Consider the following 16,357-nt stretch of genomic DNA (forward strand, 5'->3'; position numbering starts at 1 on the left):
ATATAATAAAATATATTATATATAATTATATAATAGTATAATATGATTGTATTATATTATACAATTATAATAAATTTATTTTATAAATACATATATATATTTAGCTAATGCAGTAACAGAGACAGAAGAATACCCCAAGGCTAGCTTCCCATGTGATTTAGGGCAAGATATTGGCCTTCCTTATACTACCCCAATTGTAAACTCTTTATGATAAAGTTTTCTCTCTTTGTAGGCCCATGTCCCTAAAAGGAATTATAAAAACCAATAACAATAAAAATCCTCCTTTCCTAGTAAGTAAATGAAAAGAAAGAACTAAAGAAAAAAGGAAGAAAGATAGATACCCATTTAAACTAATGGCAGTGGTTATCTCCTTGAAGGGGAATGTGATGAGGGTGAAAGTATTAAAAATAAAAAGTAGTGGCTCACACCTGTAATCCTAGCACTCTGGGATGCCAAGGGGGGAAGATTTCTTGAGCTCAGGAATTTGAGACCAGCCTGAGCAAGAGTGAGATCCCACCTCTACTGAAAATAGGAAAAGGTAGTTGGCATGGTAGTGGGTGCCTGTAGTCCCAACTACTTGGGAGGCTGAGGCAGGAGAATCTCTTGAGCCCAAGAGTTTGAAGGGGCTGTGAGCTATGATGATGCCAGGACACTCTATCCAAGTAGACGAAATAAGACTCGGCCTAAATAAATAAATAAGTAAGCTCTTTATTCCATATATTTTATTGTTGCTTGACTTTTGTTTACAATGATCATGCATTCATGAATCCTTCTAATAATTTAGAAATTAGTAAAATATGTACTTAATTGACTTTAATAATTAAAAGACATATGTTCTTACATTTGGAATTAAAGGCAAGTCTGGGCCATTTCTCTGTGGCTGGATAAATGCTGACCACAGATAAAAAGCATATCCTATAAATGTCACCACTGCTTGAATTAAGCTTAAGAATAATGCTCAAATGATATAAAACCAAGCTGAATAAAAATGCAAATAATCCAATTCTTTGATATATCTACTTTTTTTTTTTTTCAAGAAAGAATGAACTACTGCTGTTATTGAAAGTGTCATAAAGATACAGGTAGGTTATGCTGCTCCCCTGCATGGCTTTCCATTGGTAATAAATGGTTTTCTGAGAGGTTTGAGTTAAAGCTCTTATGTAAATACAAAAAGGCTTACATAATGCTCTTTAAACCAGAACTTTGAAGACAATCTGCAGTAGGCATATGAAATCTGTTTGTGCTGCAAATGGCATCTGAAAACTGACAGGAAACCATCCAAGACGCGGTTTAAGAAAACAGGAAGAATAAACACCCACGGTGCAAGCTTCAGATCAATCATTTAACCAGAAGAGGTATGTCTCGGGACTTATAATAATGCCACTAGCCACAGTAAATTTTCAGGAGTGCTCAAAAGTATTATTCATAGTAAATTTCTATGCAAATGATCCAGGGGCAGGGGCAATGCCTTTGGCCCGCCCAAGAGTCAGATGGTGCGGGTTTCCTCCCTGTCAGTTTCGACAGAACATCATCTCAGGGAAGAAACTAAACTAGTATTGATTTTCCAACTTCTAAAAGGAGTCACCACTTGGAGCAAAGCCATGCTCTCAGGGACGCGTGGAGTTCCGGGGGGAGGTCTGTGTAAAAGAGAAAGGACACTTCAAACCCAGCGCTGCGGAGAGGGGAAGACGGAGCTGCGAGCAGCGGGCGGCCGCTTCTCTCTGTCCCACCAGCAGGGCTGCAAAGTTCTTGCCACCACAGCTGCCGTGTTCGGATTCTGTAGACCGGTCCCGAGAGGCGTTTCTTTGCCGAAAGAGAGACTTCTTGGGAGAGGTCAATGTATTAAAGAAAGGACCTCCTTTCACTCTCACCTTTGTCGCTCTCCTCCTTAACGCCCTCCCCCAGGAACCCTTTCAGGGGACAGCTGGGAGGGAAGGGCGAGCGCGGCAGGTGTCAGACGCCGCCACCTCTCCAGACGCCCCGCCCCACCGCGGAGATTCTCGGGGACCCCAGGCGGAAATTGTCCAGCCTTAGACTTGGAGCGGACTTTCAGTCCGTTCCAACCCTGAGATGGGATTCCACTCTGCCTCTCTCGGAGTTCCCGAAGTAACTGCTAAGTCAGAGCGTGCCTTCCGCAGCGCGCGGTGGCTGCGCTGCCGGGACCGCTGTAGCCGGGCGGGCGGCTTGGGGACTGGAGGCCGCCGGCGCCGCGTGGAACCCTACTGCCCCCCCAGCCAAAGGCCGGGAGAGCCTCTCCGGTCCGCCCTCCTCCCGTCGCCCAGCTCTGTCCCGGACCACACCGCGCCCTCCGACACTGGTTGGACCTTCCCAACCGGAACCCACAAGCACAGCGCCCCCCACACCGCCGCCTCTGCTAACTTCAGACATTCGCCTTCCCCGCCACAGAGGCATTATTTACGCCCGCGACCGGGTAGACTCGCACTCGCGCTCGCCTGCCCTTTTTTCCAGAAGCCTGAAAGTGGCTCAATGGAAACACTGACACGTGAAAACTCTATTCTGAGTGACTTAGAATCGGTTCTCTTGAGGTTTTAATCTTGCTCCGTTCGTCCCGCCCAGTGTTCAGGGCAGCTGTCCCAAAGGTCCCCCGGGTACCTTACTGTCCCTGGAGAAGGTGAAGCTGGGAGAAAGGCAAAGGGGGCGCGAGGGACAGGAGAAGTCTGGGGCCACACTGTGTATCTGGAAGGAAACTCTGAATCCTAATCTCAGGAATTTAAGTCCTTGCTCATTGTTTCTAAACCCAAATCCACTTGGTAGCCTTCTTCGGAGCCCTGGAGTCCTCAAGTCTCGACTTAGAAAGCAAGGACCTAGCACCACGGACATCTGGGGTGGGGGGTAATGCTCTTCATAATTCTGCTCTTTCTCTGCTCCTTCCCTATCAGCAACAGGTTTTCAAGGGGATGACATAGCTCCTCCCCTAGTCTCTCCCACTCCCCACTTCGTGGCCGACGAACGTCCAATGTTCACAAGGGTCCAATGTTCACAATGTTCCAAGGGTCAAGCTGAGGCTGTGCCTGACCGGACAGCTGGTAGCCGCATGTGGCCAGCACGGTGGGAGATTTCAAAACGTCAGGACACTGCAGGAGAAATGGCTGACACACCTCTTATAAACCTCTTTGCAAAGGAAAAGAGAGCTGCTGTCTTGGCTTTTGATGGTCTGTCTCCTCCTCCCCTGATAAACCATTTTTCTGTTCCAGAACATTTTGGATGAGGTTGTATCCTTGCACTTCTAGCTTAGATGTTTCTACTGCAAAAGAGTTGGATGCATTTTGACCAGACCTTCCTTGCAGGTACCTTGCCACTTAGTTTTCATGGCCAGAGACACTGACTGGTGGCCCAAGTTTGGTGGGGCAGCAGCAAAAGGTCCTTCTAATTCTCCAAGTCTACCTGGCCACAGCCTAGCAAGCTCCCTGCTCTCCAAATACCATTCTTATTGCAAGATGGAGAATGAGTTTACTTCTCCATAATATGACCTTCAATATTGATGTAGCCAAGGAAAGAAAGAAAAGCAGTGAAGATGGTGGCTAGGCACCCCCAAACTCTGGCCTCATATGAAGAAAACCCCTGACTACTGCCTCTCAGCACTTTGTATTACATTCCTGAAACCTGGAAATGAAAATAGAAATTGTTTGATGTATGAGGAGACGTTATCTAATTAGGGCATAAGAAATTTAATCTTTCCAGCATGGAGGTCATATAATTAATGTTAATTTAACACTCAAATTCTCAGTCATTAATTCTTATTCTCTTAAATGCAGTTTGGCAGGGGCCCCAATCCATGGCAATGGATTTTACTGGATGTGAGAGCACTCTTGGTCTTAGGAGTGACTCGCCGCAAACCTACCCATTCCAATAACAAGCTCACATCATGTATGCATTATTAAGCCATATAATTGAACGGTCCATAGTTTGCATATCAGACTATTAAAATAATGTGTTTTGCTTTTCTCTGAACACGTATTGTTCAAGCCACTGTGAATACGTGGTGATTCTGATAATTATCACCAAATTACTGCAAATGTTCTCTTCATTAACATGATTTCTTTCAAGCATTATTTAAAATATGAATATCATTATGAATTAAAGGACTTCTTACAAAGTTGGTGAAAACTTTTTTGGCAAAGAACTTGCCATTAAAAAGAAAAGGATATATTTTAAATGGAGGACGTAGAGAGATGCTTTGACTATCCTTTTCAAATGGCTTCCCAGGGTCAAATAAAAGTTTTTCTTTCTAGTTTCTCATGAAGCTCCTAGGCAAGAAACAGAAAAAGAAAGGGAGAAACAGAGAGAAGAGGAAGAGGGGAGAGAGGGGAAGAGAGGGACAAAAATAAGGAGAAAAAGAAAGAGAGACTAAAAGACACAGGAGTTAGAGAGAATTAATTTTTAAAGTTCCTGCTATCCACTTCCTTCTAGTGTAGATAAATTGTCCTTACAAAATAAAATCTTAACTTTTTATCTGACCTAAAGTATATCCCCTCCTTTTAAAAGCACCTCGAAATTTTCTGAAGTTAACAACTTACAATTAACTAAATATTGCTGCCCCCTCCCCAATTCTGAGCTGTACTGTTGGAGAAATTATAAGCCCTAAAAGGGCTTCTTTGTAACTTTCCCTTCACACAGTTTTCAAAGTTGAATAGCAAGACATTAAAAAAAAAAAAAACTACTGCAAAATAAGAGTCTCTCTTAAATGCGAGAACTTTGCATCTACACTTCTTTCTAGCAAAGTTTTTCCTTTTAGTGATTTTAAAACTCTTGTAACAGGCCATTCTTCGCTGGTATTGTTGGTTCTTCTCTGCACACTGGGACGCGCGGGTCCCTGTCATCAGACACCGCCTTCAACTAGGAATCGCTCCCATCCTGCTGAGATGGAGTTTCACCCACGAGGGAAGTCTCATGAGTTTGAGAAAGTTGTGGGGTTTTCCTTGGAATAGGGGCAAGAATAGAGTGGACTGGGGGTGAGAGAGAAAGGGGGAGAGAAGGAGGAGAAAGGCAAGGGGCGGGGGCGAGTGTTTGTGGCTGGGTGTCCTCTGCCCGAACCCGCAAGGACCTTCCTGGCAGTTCCCTGCCGGGAGGGACACCCCCCCTCGGGTCCTCTGGGCCCCTCTTCTCCAGCCTGCAGCCAGCACTCACGGAAGGGGTGCCAGGCCCCGGGCGGCACTTTTATTTTGGTTGAGAGGAGGGAGCGCTGCTCCCAGGCCCTAGGGAAGCGAACTGAGCCCTTCTGTTTGGATTTCCCTCCTTGCTATAGCAACCAGCAGCATCCGGAAAAAAATGCGCCCTCCCTGGACAATGGCCCGGCCTCCTGCTTCTCGCCCTAGTCTTCCTCCCCCAGATCGCAGCTAGGACCTGCCTGGGCGCTCTTGGGCCACAGAACGCCTCCCCCCATCCCTTCGCTGGCAATTCCTCCAGAGGTCAGGCAGGGCGCGGGGACGCTACAGCCCTGCTCCCAACCCCCGCTGATACCCCACGCTAGCCGAGGGTGGGACACAGGACCTCCCAGCCGAACTCGGGAGCTCCTGTGGCTGAGTTCCCTGCAGGATTGTGTGGGCGTTTGGATGGCCCTGAGGGGTACAAACTCCAGCTTTTTTCAGGGTTAAAAAAATGTTAGAATAATGCATAAGGCAGACTACACCTCTCCACCGTTCAACACACACACAATCATGCACATAAATATGAGCGCCCTAGACCAAGGTCCTAGGCATGAACTCTGACTTTCTTTCACTCTCCCAAGGTTAATTAAGTTCCCTCACAAACTGAGCTCCGTGCTTATTCATTATTCTCTCCCACTGACCTAGGGCATTAATATCATCAGGCCTGTGACTTGGCCATGTTCTGTTTTTCTATTTTGCATTTAATGCTGGGACCATACTGCCCTAGATTACCATCAACAACTCGCAGAAAATAAAAGAGGAACTAGGGGACGTCACTGCTCCAGTCTGCCTAAGGATTCCTCTTTCTGCTTCTTTTGGCCAATGCTCCCTCTACATTCCCAAGACCATATTCTGAAAACCTGTCTTAAAAATATAGTCATCCCTCATATTATAATCCCGAAAGGTGCCTAGAATGAGATTCGAAACTCAGCGACCTAGGAGAAGGTCCCCGGCCACAGCTATTACCGCTCTGGTGAACTGGTCTCAAGAAACCCCTTTCTCAGCGCACTGCTCCTCCTCCCGCTGGCAGCGGTGCCCGGACACTAACCACACAATCGTTAAGTGTACTTGTACACTTCAGAAAAGATTTGCATTTGTTCTCTGTGCAGACAGAATAAGAGAACCGAAGTCCAACTTCAACCAAGTACAGCCTGTTTCTCCCATTTCCCATGGAGACCCAGCCCTGGGAAATGGCTTCAGTGAGCTGAGTACACTCTCCCCCGCCCATCCCCGCGCCTGTGCGCTGATGTGTGCGGCTAGGCTCGCTCTTCGCCTCCACTTCTCACATTGCTCCAGAAGATCAGAGTGGCAAGGTGCTGTAGAAAGAGCTTCTTCTCAGTACATTTCCAAATGCTTTAGAGCTAAGGAGGTTTCTGTTGAAATCACTTTAATTTATCAAAGAGTTGTCATCACCTCCTGGTGACCAGTTATACACCTGCTGTAAGGAGGGGGGGAGGGAGAAGCATAAGTTTAGGCTTCATTGTTAAGGTCATTTAACTGTTAGTGTCTTAAAAATGAAATTGCAGGAAGGGAAAAAGGAGCCACCAATTGCATGCTGTTCTGTTTCTGAGATTCCAGTATAAACAACCTATATTAATTCCTCTGAATCAATTTATCATGCACTCTGATGGAATGTTCCCTTTATACTTTCTCCCTTCTAAGGCCTAATATCCCCCACCCAAATTTTAGCTTCCTTTGATACATTACTTGAAGTAACCCCTGAAAAAGCTATACTGCCTGGGCGACATAGTGTTAGAAGTCTTTAAGCTCTGTCTCTCTATAAAATATTCACTTGCAGACTGCAAAGGGGCATGGTATTTAATGATGGATTCATAACTTGAAGAAAAAGGGAGAGAGATTAATATCCATGGATTCAAATAATTTCATTTCAAATACTGAACTTCCACCACTACATTTTACTGGCTTACACAGTAGTGAAGATAAAATAGCTTGTACATGAGGCATGAACAGAGATGGTAAGCATATAAAGCAGAAAAGAGTTTCAACTTTCAGGAAACTTTTCCTTTTTTAAGACCTTTTATGACTTGAGGACAGATGTACATTTAGGAACTTGCAAAATGTACATATAGATAATAAGATGTACCTTTATGTAGGAGGTTTTTTAATTTCAGGAGACAATGTACTCCTTCATAATTAAAGGTATTAATTTCTGTTCTTTTTTAAGATAAATGTTTACTGTGTCTCTCCCAACAACAGGAAACTTGAAAACGCATTTTACATGCTCCTTCTAAATGCATTCCCTAAGGCTGCAGTTCTTGAAGCTTTAAGGCAGTTTTCATGAGAGCAGCCTGCAGCTGCCTGTCTGTGTGGGTTGGCTATGTGAAGCTCTGGCTCTGAAGCTGGAGCCTCAGTTTTGACAGTCTGTAGGCCCTTAGTAAAGAAGTTCCATTCAAATGTTGGAGGAGAGGGTTCTCCACCAAATCGAACAGCTGCTGGGGTGCAGCAGGAAAGCAGAAAGCATAGGAATGAATAAGAAGTGGCTTTTTTTAAAAAAGGAGCAGGGGAGGATGGACAGTCAAGCATTCCCCCCTCAAAGTGGGTAACGTAAAAGAGAAACACCAGTGGGCAGTTTTACCTAAGTTTAAATCGGTTGCCACCTCTACTTCCCCAGGGGCCACATCCTAAGATTTTGTTTCCTTGCTTTTCTATTGTTTCCTGATTTCTATTATTCTGGGACTATATAAGCAAGAAAAAAAAATATCAACCAAATGAATGCTCTCTCTCCTCTATTTTAATAACTGTGTGCTTCCTGTTCCACGTATAGGAGTGGTTATGGTGGAGGTTCTACTAATTCCTAGTATGCAGTCTCAATGTATTTACTAGATGAATGAGTTAATAAATTAGAGTTCAAGTTTCAGTGTGTGGACTGATCCCATAACTGCTTCTCAGGCGAGGATGTGGGGGTCTTGGGTAAAGGTGAATGGGGCTGCAGAGACTAGGCCTGGCTCTCGATCTCAAAGAGTGTGACAGTGTGAGGGATAAGAAAGGCGTCTCTTTGGTGTGGTTCAGATACTCTGGATTGCTCCCTCCTCCCCCCAGCACACCAGGGCAGGAGGGCGTAGACACCACTTCTTCAGACCAGTCCAGCCCAGGCTGTCCACTAAGTAGAGTCTCCTTCGGAAACAGGAGAAGCTGGGCTGGCACTGGCTCCAAGACTTCTTCACAGGGTGCCTCCATCTCGCCCCTATGGAAGGGGCCGGGGGACCTGGCAGTCAGTGCCCGAGGCAACGAGACCGGCTCGAACTGCCGGCTCAACCATCGTCCTAGCAAGTGATCTCAAGGAGCCGTGCTGGAGTGAGGGAGATATCAAGACACCTTGTCAGTTCAAAGCATTTTAGGGTTGTTTGAAATCCTCTCCTCAGCGTAGCAGCCTCTGTATTTGAACAGCTGCTTTGAACAGTGAAAGGGAATGAGCTGAATCAAAACCTGGAGGTGTCTGCCGGAGACACCTTCAACTTGCTTTCATGCGGGCGGAGAATGGCAGGCACTCCGACTGTGCCCTGACCCGTCAGCACAAAGAAAGGCGTCTGCGATGGTGGGAGCCGGGAAGGACGGGTGTAGAGGACAAAACCTTCCAGAACCTAGGTTCCAGGAGCCCCATGGAGAAGTCGCGCTGGGAGGCAGACCGGGAAGCCCGAGCTGCTCCGGAACCTGCGTTCGCGCAAACCGGGCCCCACCGCTGGCTGGGAGGCGGTGATAGCTTGGGGGGAGGTGGGACTCAGCCACCCGGAGCGCCCAGCTCTGCTTTGGGGGGGCAGGGGAGGTGGGGTGCAGCGACTGAGGCCCGGGGTTAGAGTACTGCTATGCGTAGTTCTGGGGAGTTACTGGACATATTAAACTCGGTAGATGTACCCGGGCTCACCCTGGTAGGAAAGTTTCCGTTCCTTCGCCTGCTAGGGAAATAATGCTTGGCTAAGAGCGGGAGCGGAGACCCCGGACTGTCAACTGAGTAAGGATCTCCGAGCATTCATCACCCGTGAAGTCCCTTTACAGGAAGGAAGTTTTGATGTACACGTGCAACCTATTCTTGTTCCCGCACACTAGCGCCCTATGGTGGGGGGGCGGAGGGAGGGAGGGATAAGGAGACCGGGCAAAGGAGGGACTTTTAAATTGACTCAGAGCCAAGCCGCTTCGGTTCTCTCGGAGATGCCTCTGGAAACTTCACTCTTCCCTCGAGCGTATCTCCCAATGGGCTGCTGAAAGCCTTGTCTCTCGAGAAATGTGAAACCCAGAGAAAAGCAGACACCTGCCCCGAAAGGTGGGAGAAAGGACCAGCTGCTTAGCACTCAGACGCAGCCCTTCCCTAGGGCTGTATTCCTGTATAAGTGGGAGCTCTGAGCTCCTAAGCTCAGAAAAAAAAAGAAAGGCGCAGCGGGCCAGGAGGACCTGTGGCCGGGGAGCGGCCTGCGCGCTCACATGGCTGGGCGAGAGCCACGCGCCCTGTGCAGGCAGCGCGAGGCCCAAGCTGGGTGCCGGTAGTCCTGCCCGCCATCCAGCCCTTTCGGTAGCTGTTGAGGAGCTGTGAGCTCCAGCCGCTGAGTCTGCGCGCTCGGAGGCTCCGACTTTTTAGTTTTTTTCCTAGCTGGTTAAAGTTTCGGGATTCCGAACAGCCCCCAGGCGTGCGGCCAGAGTAGCTCCGCGCTTGCGCCGCGACCGAGTCCCACCCTGTGTCCTCGCCTCGCCGCGCGGGTGCGCGCGTGGGGGTGCAGGTGCGTCCTGCTGGCGGCCTGTGGGCTCGCTCCACCCCTAACCATTTCTGTCTCTCCCACACACAAGCTCATAAACACAGGACACGTGGAAACGCTCAGCCAAAGCGCCTTGCCCAGGCGGGTGCTCAACGTGGTAATATATAAACAGCTCAGCCACTCCCCAAAGAGCGCGGCTCCTTGTTAGTCATGATGAATTTTCTGGCCCGCTTCAGCCTGCTGTCTAGATTAAGATGCCCAGAAGCCCCAAAATACTCCCTCTGAGCGTTGATTTGGTCTCCCTCACAAGCCCAGGTCTGCCGGCAGAGCCAGCACTAGAGCCACCACACATAGGGCCAGAGGTGAGAGGTGGAGAAACGATTGGCGTTCGGGTTTTTTTTCTTCCCGGCACTAACTTTTGATTCGCTTCGCAGTAACTGCGCGGCACATCCAGCCCTGTGTGGCGATCACACCGCTCCAGCCTGGGTCCGCTACTGGGTTGTTGCTACCCGGCTTGCGAGCTCCTAAATGCAGCAGGCACCTGCTCTGGGCGCCTAAAGAACTGATGGCGCGACGCGCTGGAGCTGGGCAGAGAGGCGCCGCGGGTGCACTGTCCTGCCGCGGTCTTGCTCCAGAGCTCGATGCTGAAGGCTAAGCAGAGAGGTTGGCAGGGGAGCGCCTGAGAGAGTTAGGCTAACCCCACCTGCACAAGTTACTCATCAGGAAGGTTGCCCTGGCGTCAGCACATTTGTTTTCACATACCTTTCCTTCCTTTCTCTGCAGCTATAGGGGCGGGGTGGGGGAAGAGTTGCACCCACAAGCTCCAGAAGCGCTGGGAAATCCGCACGCGGCGCCCTCTGCGCGGCTTGCTGGAGCACCCCTTCCCGAATCGGAGGCCACCCACACCCGCCAGCGCTCCCGCAGCCTCGTACCCAGCGAAGGTCTGCCCACACAGGTTCTAGTTTTCTAAACCAAAAACTGTGCGCGCGCCCGCGTGTGAATCTGACAGAGCGACTTTTAGAGTTTTGTTTTGTTTTCAGTTCAGACCGCTGCACTATACGAGCAGACAACTCCGAACCGGGATGGGAGTCTCCCACCGGCCGTGGCGCCAGCGGAGTCCGCTTCTCTTGGGGCTCTTTCGCCCAGGGGCTGGTTGAGAACCTGAGCTAGCCGCGGGGTAGAAAAGACTGTTATTCGCGGTAGAAAAGACTGTTATTCGTGTCAACACATCCTGGAAGATGAGGCGTTTGTGCATTGAAATTCTAACCTGGGGTGAAAGGAGTCTTGAACTGGGAGCAAGTGCGGCTTCTGGCTCTAGGTTTGAGAGACGCTGGTGTGTGTTTGTGTCCCTAGGTGAATAAAAATCAGACTCCCCCTGGGCTCCGTGCTATCCAGGCTTTCGCTTTCTCCCTCCCGCGCCACCCCACCACAAAGCCCTATTGAGAAGAGAAACTAGACGCACCCCCCCTCAGCCCCCCCATCCAAGTCTTCCAAGTGGCTGTGGTCGATAAGAGCGCCGGGACCGCCCCCCTGCCTGGCTTCTCAGCCTGGGAGACAGATGAGGGGCGGGGCCCACCCAAGAGGGGGCGGAGGAGGCCCTGGGTGAAGAAGAAGGGGGGGTGAGAAGTGAGAGAATCTGAATCCGTAGACTGGAGCAGACCTGGAGGAGGGCTAGGACGACTCTGAGGCCTGGGGAGGGGGAAGGGGCAGCTCTGCGCCAATCAGTGACGCCGGCCTGGGAGGTTGCTAGCGGTATCCACGTAAATCAAAGGGCGCAGAGCCAATGGGAGGGGGCGGAGGGGGCGGGGCCGAGGCGCGTGCCGCTGCGAGCCGGCGCTGCCAAGAGAGCGGGAGAGAGCTGGAGAGAGCAGGGAGAGGGGGGAGCGCCGAGCGAGTCAGAGAGTGAGCGAGAGCGAGAAGGAGGGAGAGGAGGAGAAAGAGAGCGAGGGCGGCGGGCGGCGGCAGCAGCAGCAGCGGTAATAGCTAGAGCAGCAACAGAAGGCGTCGGAGCGGGCGTCGGAGCTGCCCGCTGGGGGAGAGAGAAGAGAGAGAAAGAGCGAGCGAAGAGAGGGAGCTCGAGGCTAAAAAGTAACTGTCAAATGCGCGGCTCCTTTAACCGGAGCGCTCAGTCCGGCTCCGAGAGTCATGGCGACCGCAGCGTCTAACCACTACAGCCTGCTCACCTCCAGCGCCTCCATCGTGCACGCCGAGCCACCCGGCGGCATGCAGCAGGGCGCGGGGGGCTACCGCGAAGCGCAGAACCTGGTGCAGAGCGACTACGGCGCGCTGCAGAGCAACGGGCACCCTCTCAGCCACGCTCACCAGTGGATCACCGCGCTGTCCCACGGCGGTGGCGGCGGCGGAGGTGGCGGCGGTGGCGGCGGGGGCGGGGGCGGGGGCGGCGGCGACGGCTCCCCGTGGTCCACCAGCCCCTTGGGCCAACCGGACATCAAGCCCTCGGTGGTGGTGCAGCAGGGCGGCCGCGGCGACGAGCTCCACGGGCCAGGCGCCCTGCAGCAGCAGCACCAGCAGCAGCAGCAGCAACAGCAGCAGCAGCAACAGCAACAGCAACAGCAGCAGCAGCAGCAGCGGCCGCCGCATCTGGTGCACCACGCCGCCAACCACCACCCGGGGCCCGGGGCATGGCGGAGCGCCGCGGCGGCAGCGCACCTCCCACCCTCCATGGGAGCGTCCAACGGCGGCTTGCTCTACTCGCAGCCCAGCTTCACCGTGAACGGCATGCTGGGCGCCGGCGGGCAGCCGGCGGGGCTGCACCACCACGGCCTACGGGACGCGCACGACGAGCAGCACCATGCAGACCACCACCCGCATCCGCACTCGCACCCGCACCAGCAGCCGCCGCCGCCGCCCCCGCAGGGCCCGCCGGGCCACCCAGGCGCGCACCACGACCCGCACTCGGACGAGGACACGCCGACCTCAGACGACCTGGAGCAGTTCGCCAAGCAGTTCAAGCAGCGGCGGATCAAACTGGGATTTACCCAAGCGGACGTGGGGCTGGCGCTGGGCACCCTGTACGGCAACGTGTTCTCGCAGACCACCATCTGCAGGTTTGAGGCCCTGCAGCTGAGCTTCAAGAACATGTGCAAGCTGAAGCCTTTGTTGAACAAGTGGTTGGAGGAGGCGGACTCGTCCTCGGGCAGCCCCACGAGCATAGACAAGATCGCAGCGCAGGGGCGCAAGCGGAAAAAGCGGACCTCCATCGAGGTGAGCGTCAAGGGGGCTCTGGAGAGCCATTTCCTCAAATGCCCCAAGCCCTCGGCCCAAGAGATCACCTCCCTCGCGGACAGCTTACAGCTGGAGAAGGAGGTGGTGAGAGTTTGGTTTTGTAACAGGAGACAGAAAGAGAAAAGGATGACCCCTCCCGGAGGGACTCTGCCGGGCACCGAGGATGTGTACGGGGGGAGTAGGGACACGCCACCACACCACGGGGTGCAGACGCCCGTCCAGTGAACTCGAGCGGGGGGAGGGGCAGAGCGTGGGGCTCCCCCTCCCCTTCGGTGCAGGGCCCTTCCTTGGCGCCCTGTTCCTTCTCTAACTTCTGATTGTTCTTTTATTTTTAATTATTATTTCCCCGTCCCTTAAAAAAAAAAATAAGGAAAAAAGGAAGCAACTAACACACTGGACTATCCTTTAAATGGTAGCAGGTGTAATGATGTGTTTTGACCTTTGCAGGCGAATTCCCAGGCAATGGAGTGGAGTGTCTCCTAGAGAGAGTGAGGAGAGTGTGTGATAGAAAGAGAGCGAGCGAGAGCAAGAGAGATGGCAAGCACTGAAATAAGTACCTGGCAAAAATAAACAAATTACCAAAAAGAAAAATAATCCACCAAACCGTGATAAACACAAAACGCAGCTTCCTGGTGCTTGGAGTTGGCACATGCTGCTGTGTTTATGGGACGTGGATACCCATCAGGAAAGAGGAAAAAATACACACGTTCTTTGACCTAGGCAAAATTTAACCACATAAATTTGCACTGCAAGAAAATTGAAGTTTACATGAACAAATTTGCGAACATATTTTCTCTTTCTCCCCACCGTTAATTTCGGAATTGCCGGTTTGGGTTTTGTCTTTCTTTATTCAGTGGAGAGAGTTGAAGCCAGCTCCTGGCCCTCTGCATTTCCGATGTTCTTGTGTTGTCCCTTGTTCTGTTTGTGAACTTTGGTTACCTGCAGATCCCCCTCAAATTGGTGTAACACTCATTTGTTCCTCTTACCAAAGCAAAACGATTGGCTTCATACAAAATAAATACTTCTCTGCTTTCAGGAAATGTGGATGGTCTACCTGCTTTATCCAAGGCAAGAATCCAGCTTGGAATTAAAAATAGTAGTCAAACACTGATTTTTGTTACAAGCCACAAAGTAAACTTCATTTTCAGGCAGTGTTTCTTGGGGAGGTTAAAGGGGGAAAGAAAAGAAAAATCGATAATGAGTGACTGATTGTTTCATTTTATCAGGCGGGTCCATTGTGAAAGAGCTCAGAGGAAACGTGGAGGTTAAATATATTTCCAGAGTTGTCCAACAGAAAGTGGCACTTTGAAGAGAACTAGGGAAATACACACACTCAGATATCCCTATCTAGTTCTCTGCCATCAGTTTTAATAACTTAATTATGAAGAATTATTTGTGCTGACAGCAGTTAAACTTTATTCCTTTAACAGCATTTTTTAAAACATTAGAAAAAACCAGGAACTTAATGGGGTATGCATAGACTCCAGTGTTTCTTAGCACATAAAAACCCACACACATACATAGAGTATCAGGTTTTGTCTTCAGTAGCCCATTTGTTTATCAAATCATATTTAGGGTCCCACACCCTCTTTTCCCATAATTTATTACAGAAAATAGCAGTTTGACTTGGACAGCCTTCCCCCCCCTTTCACTAAGGAAGTTGAAATAAGTGGGAAAAAAATGCCATTTTCAATCCTTCCTTTCTCCCCTTTATTAATAGTTTTAAGTGCATTTTTGACCTTATCTTGATGGAAAACAGTTAACTCCAAACACAAAAGACTCTACTGAGAAGTATAGGTGAAAAAAACTTGTAACTGTATTAAAAATAAATACCATTAAACTGTGATCAGTTAAATTTTTTAAAAAATCAGCACAAAAGGGCGCTAAAAGGTAAAACACTTTTTATTAATTGTCAAAGCTTAGGGCTTTTTCTCTGGTTAGGTATTAGATAAATTTTTTTGTTTTAAAACATTTAAATTCTCACTACCATGAAATTATGGTTCAGCATCACATTAGCATCACACTCCGTAGTCTTTAAGGTTTTAGGAAATATGCTTTATATTGTCTTTTCAAACACCTGTGATTGTTTCATTTTCAATGTTTTTGAAAGATAAATGGTGACTTATAATGGGCATATTTATTTGCCTGTATTTCATTTCCCCCAATGAATGTCACAAGGAAATGGGCACGGAGTTGCTTTGGGCAGCATCACACGGCCTGTTCCTGAATGTGGGGACTGGCGTTCAGTGAAGCCATCCAGAGCAGGGCAAATAGCCAATGGTAAAAGGAGGAAATGAATTTCCAGATACTTATTACCAAGTAGGTAAGGTCAGGAGCTGGAGTTCAGGGGATGTGCCTATAGCTCCTCTGACTCTTATAGGTTTACTAAGAGGAAAGTTACCACTGAACCTTACCACTATGTATATATGTTTAATATCTGTCTTTTGAAATGCAGAAATAGTTTAAATGTTTCTTTGTCTATTTTTCTTTTTTTAATGCTACCCAGGGAAATATTTTCATATCATTTTTAAGTGGCCTGCCTCAATGTATATTTATTTCTTTTGAAGCAAAAAGGTTCTGGAAACTGTTTTTCTGTAGCTTTAAATGAGTAGGTGAGCAAAATCTATATGGGATGTAATTTTTTTTGTTCAGTCTCTTTAAAAAATACTTTGTTTTGGTACATTTGGTTGTGCTTGTGGGGAAAATAAAAACGCAGAGATCCTTATATATTTATGTTAAAGTAATATTTTATTATCTACATAAAACAGAAATGCACAATACCTTCATAGTTTGTTCTAATTATTGAAATATTTTTATTTTATTTTTAAAGATAGTGCCAAGTTTTAAGGGGTAAAAAAAAATCCCTAGACCTTAAACTGACTGAGTCGAGTTGTGTGTAAAACACTTCCCTTCCTTTATACTTCATAAAGTTTTGGAATAAATTTTATGCATATATGGCCAGGTTTCATGTTCATAACTTTCAGAGGCTTTTTTTTAAATGAAGATTATTGTTCTCATTCACTTTTCTTTGCAAAAACTATCAGTCCCAAATCTTTCAGTAAGTATGCCTATAGCATTAAGTCGAAACGGTCATTGGGTTCGAGCTTCAAATGTTTGCCATTTCATGATCCAACAAAGATACGTTTATCCCTTTTAAATATATGCAGATGTCCTCACATATTCCTTCCAGGTTAGCTGTCCTTTATCCAATCATGCTGTTTTGGAGAACATCAGTGA

The 16,357-nt window shown here is 48.8% G+C and overlaps 1 protein-coding gene across 1 annotated transcript; it reads left to right on the forward strand.

The window, feature by feature from the left end:
- The first annotated feature begins 11,726 nt into the window (after nt 1-11,726).
- Nucleotides 11,727-15,900, forward strand: POU3F2 (POU class 3 homeobox 2). The gene has a single exon (XM_053591417.1). It carries the CDS (start codon nt 12,020-12,022, stop codon nt 13,343-13,345), a length of 1,326 nt encoding a protein of 441 aa, XP_053447392.1. The 5' UTR covers nt 11,727-12,019; the 3' UTR covers nt 13,346-15,900.
- The last annotated feature ends 457 nt before the right edge of the window (nt 15,901-16,357 follow it).

This window comes from Nycticebus coucang, chromosome 5, assembly GCF_027406575.1.
Source record: "Nycticebus coucang isolate mNycCou1 chromosome 5, mNycCou1.pri, whole genome shotgun sequence".
Taxonomy (NCBI): Eukaryota; Metazoa; Chordata; class Mammalia; order Primates; family Lorisidae; genus Nycticebus; species Nycticebus coucang.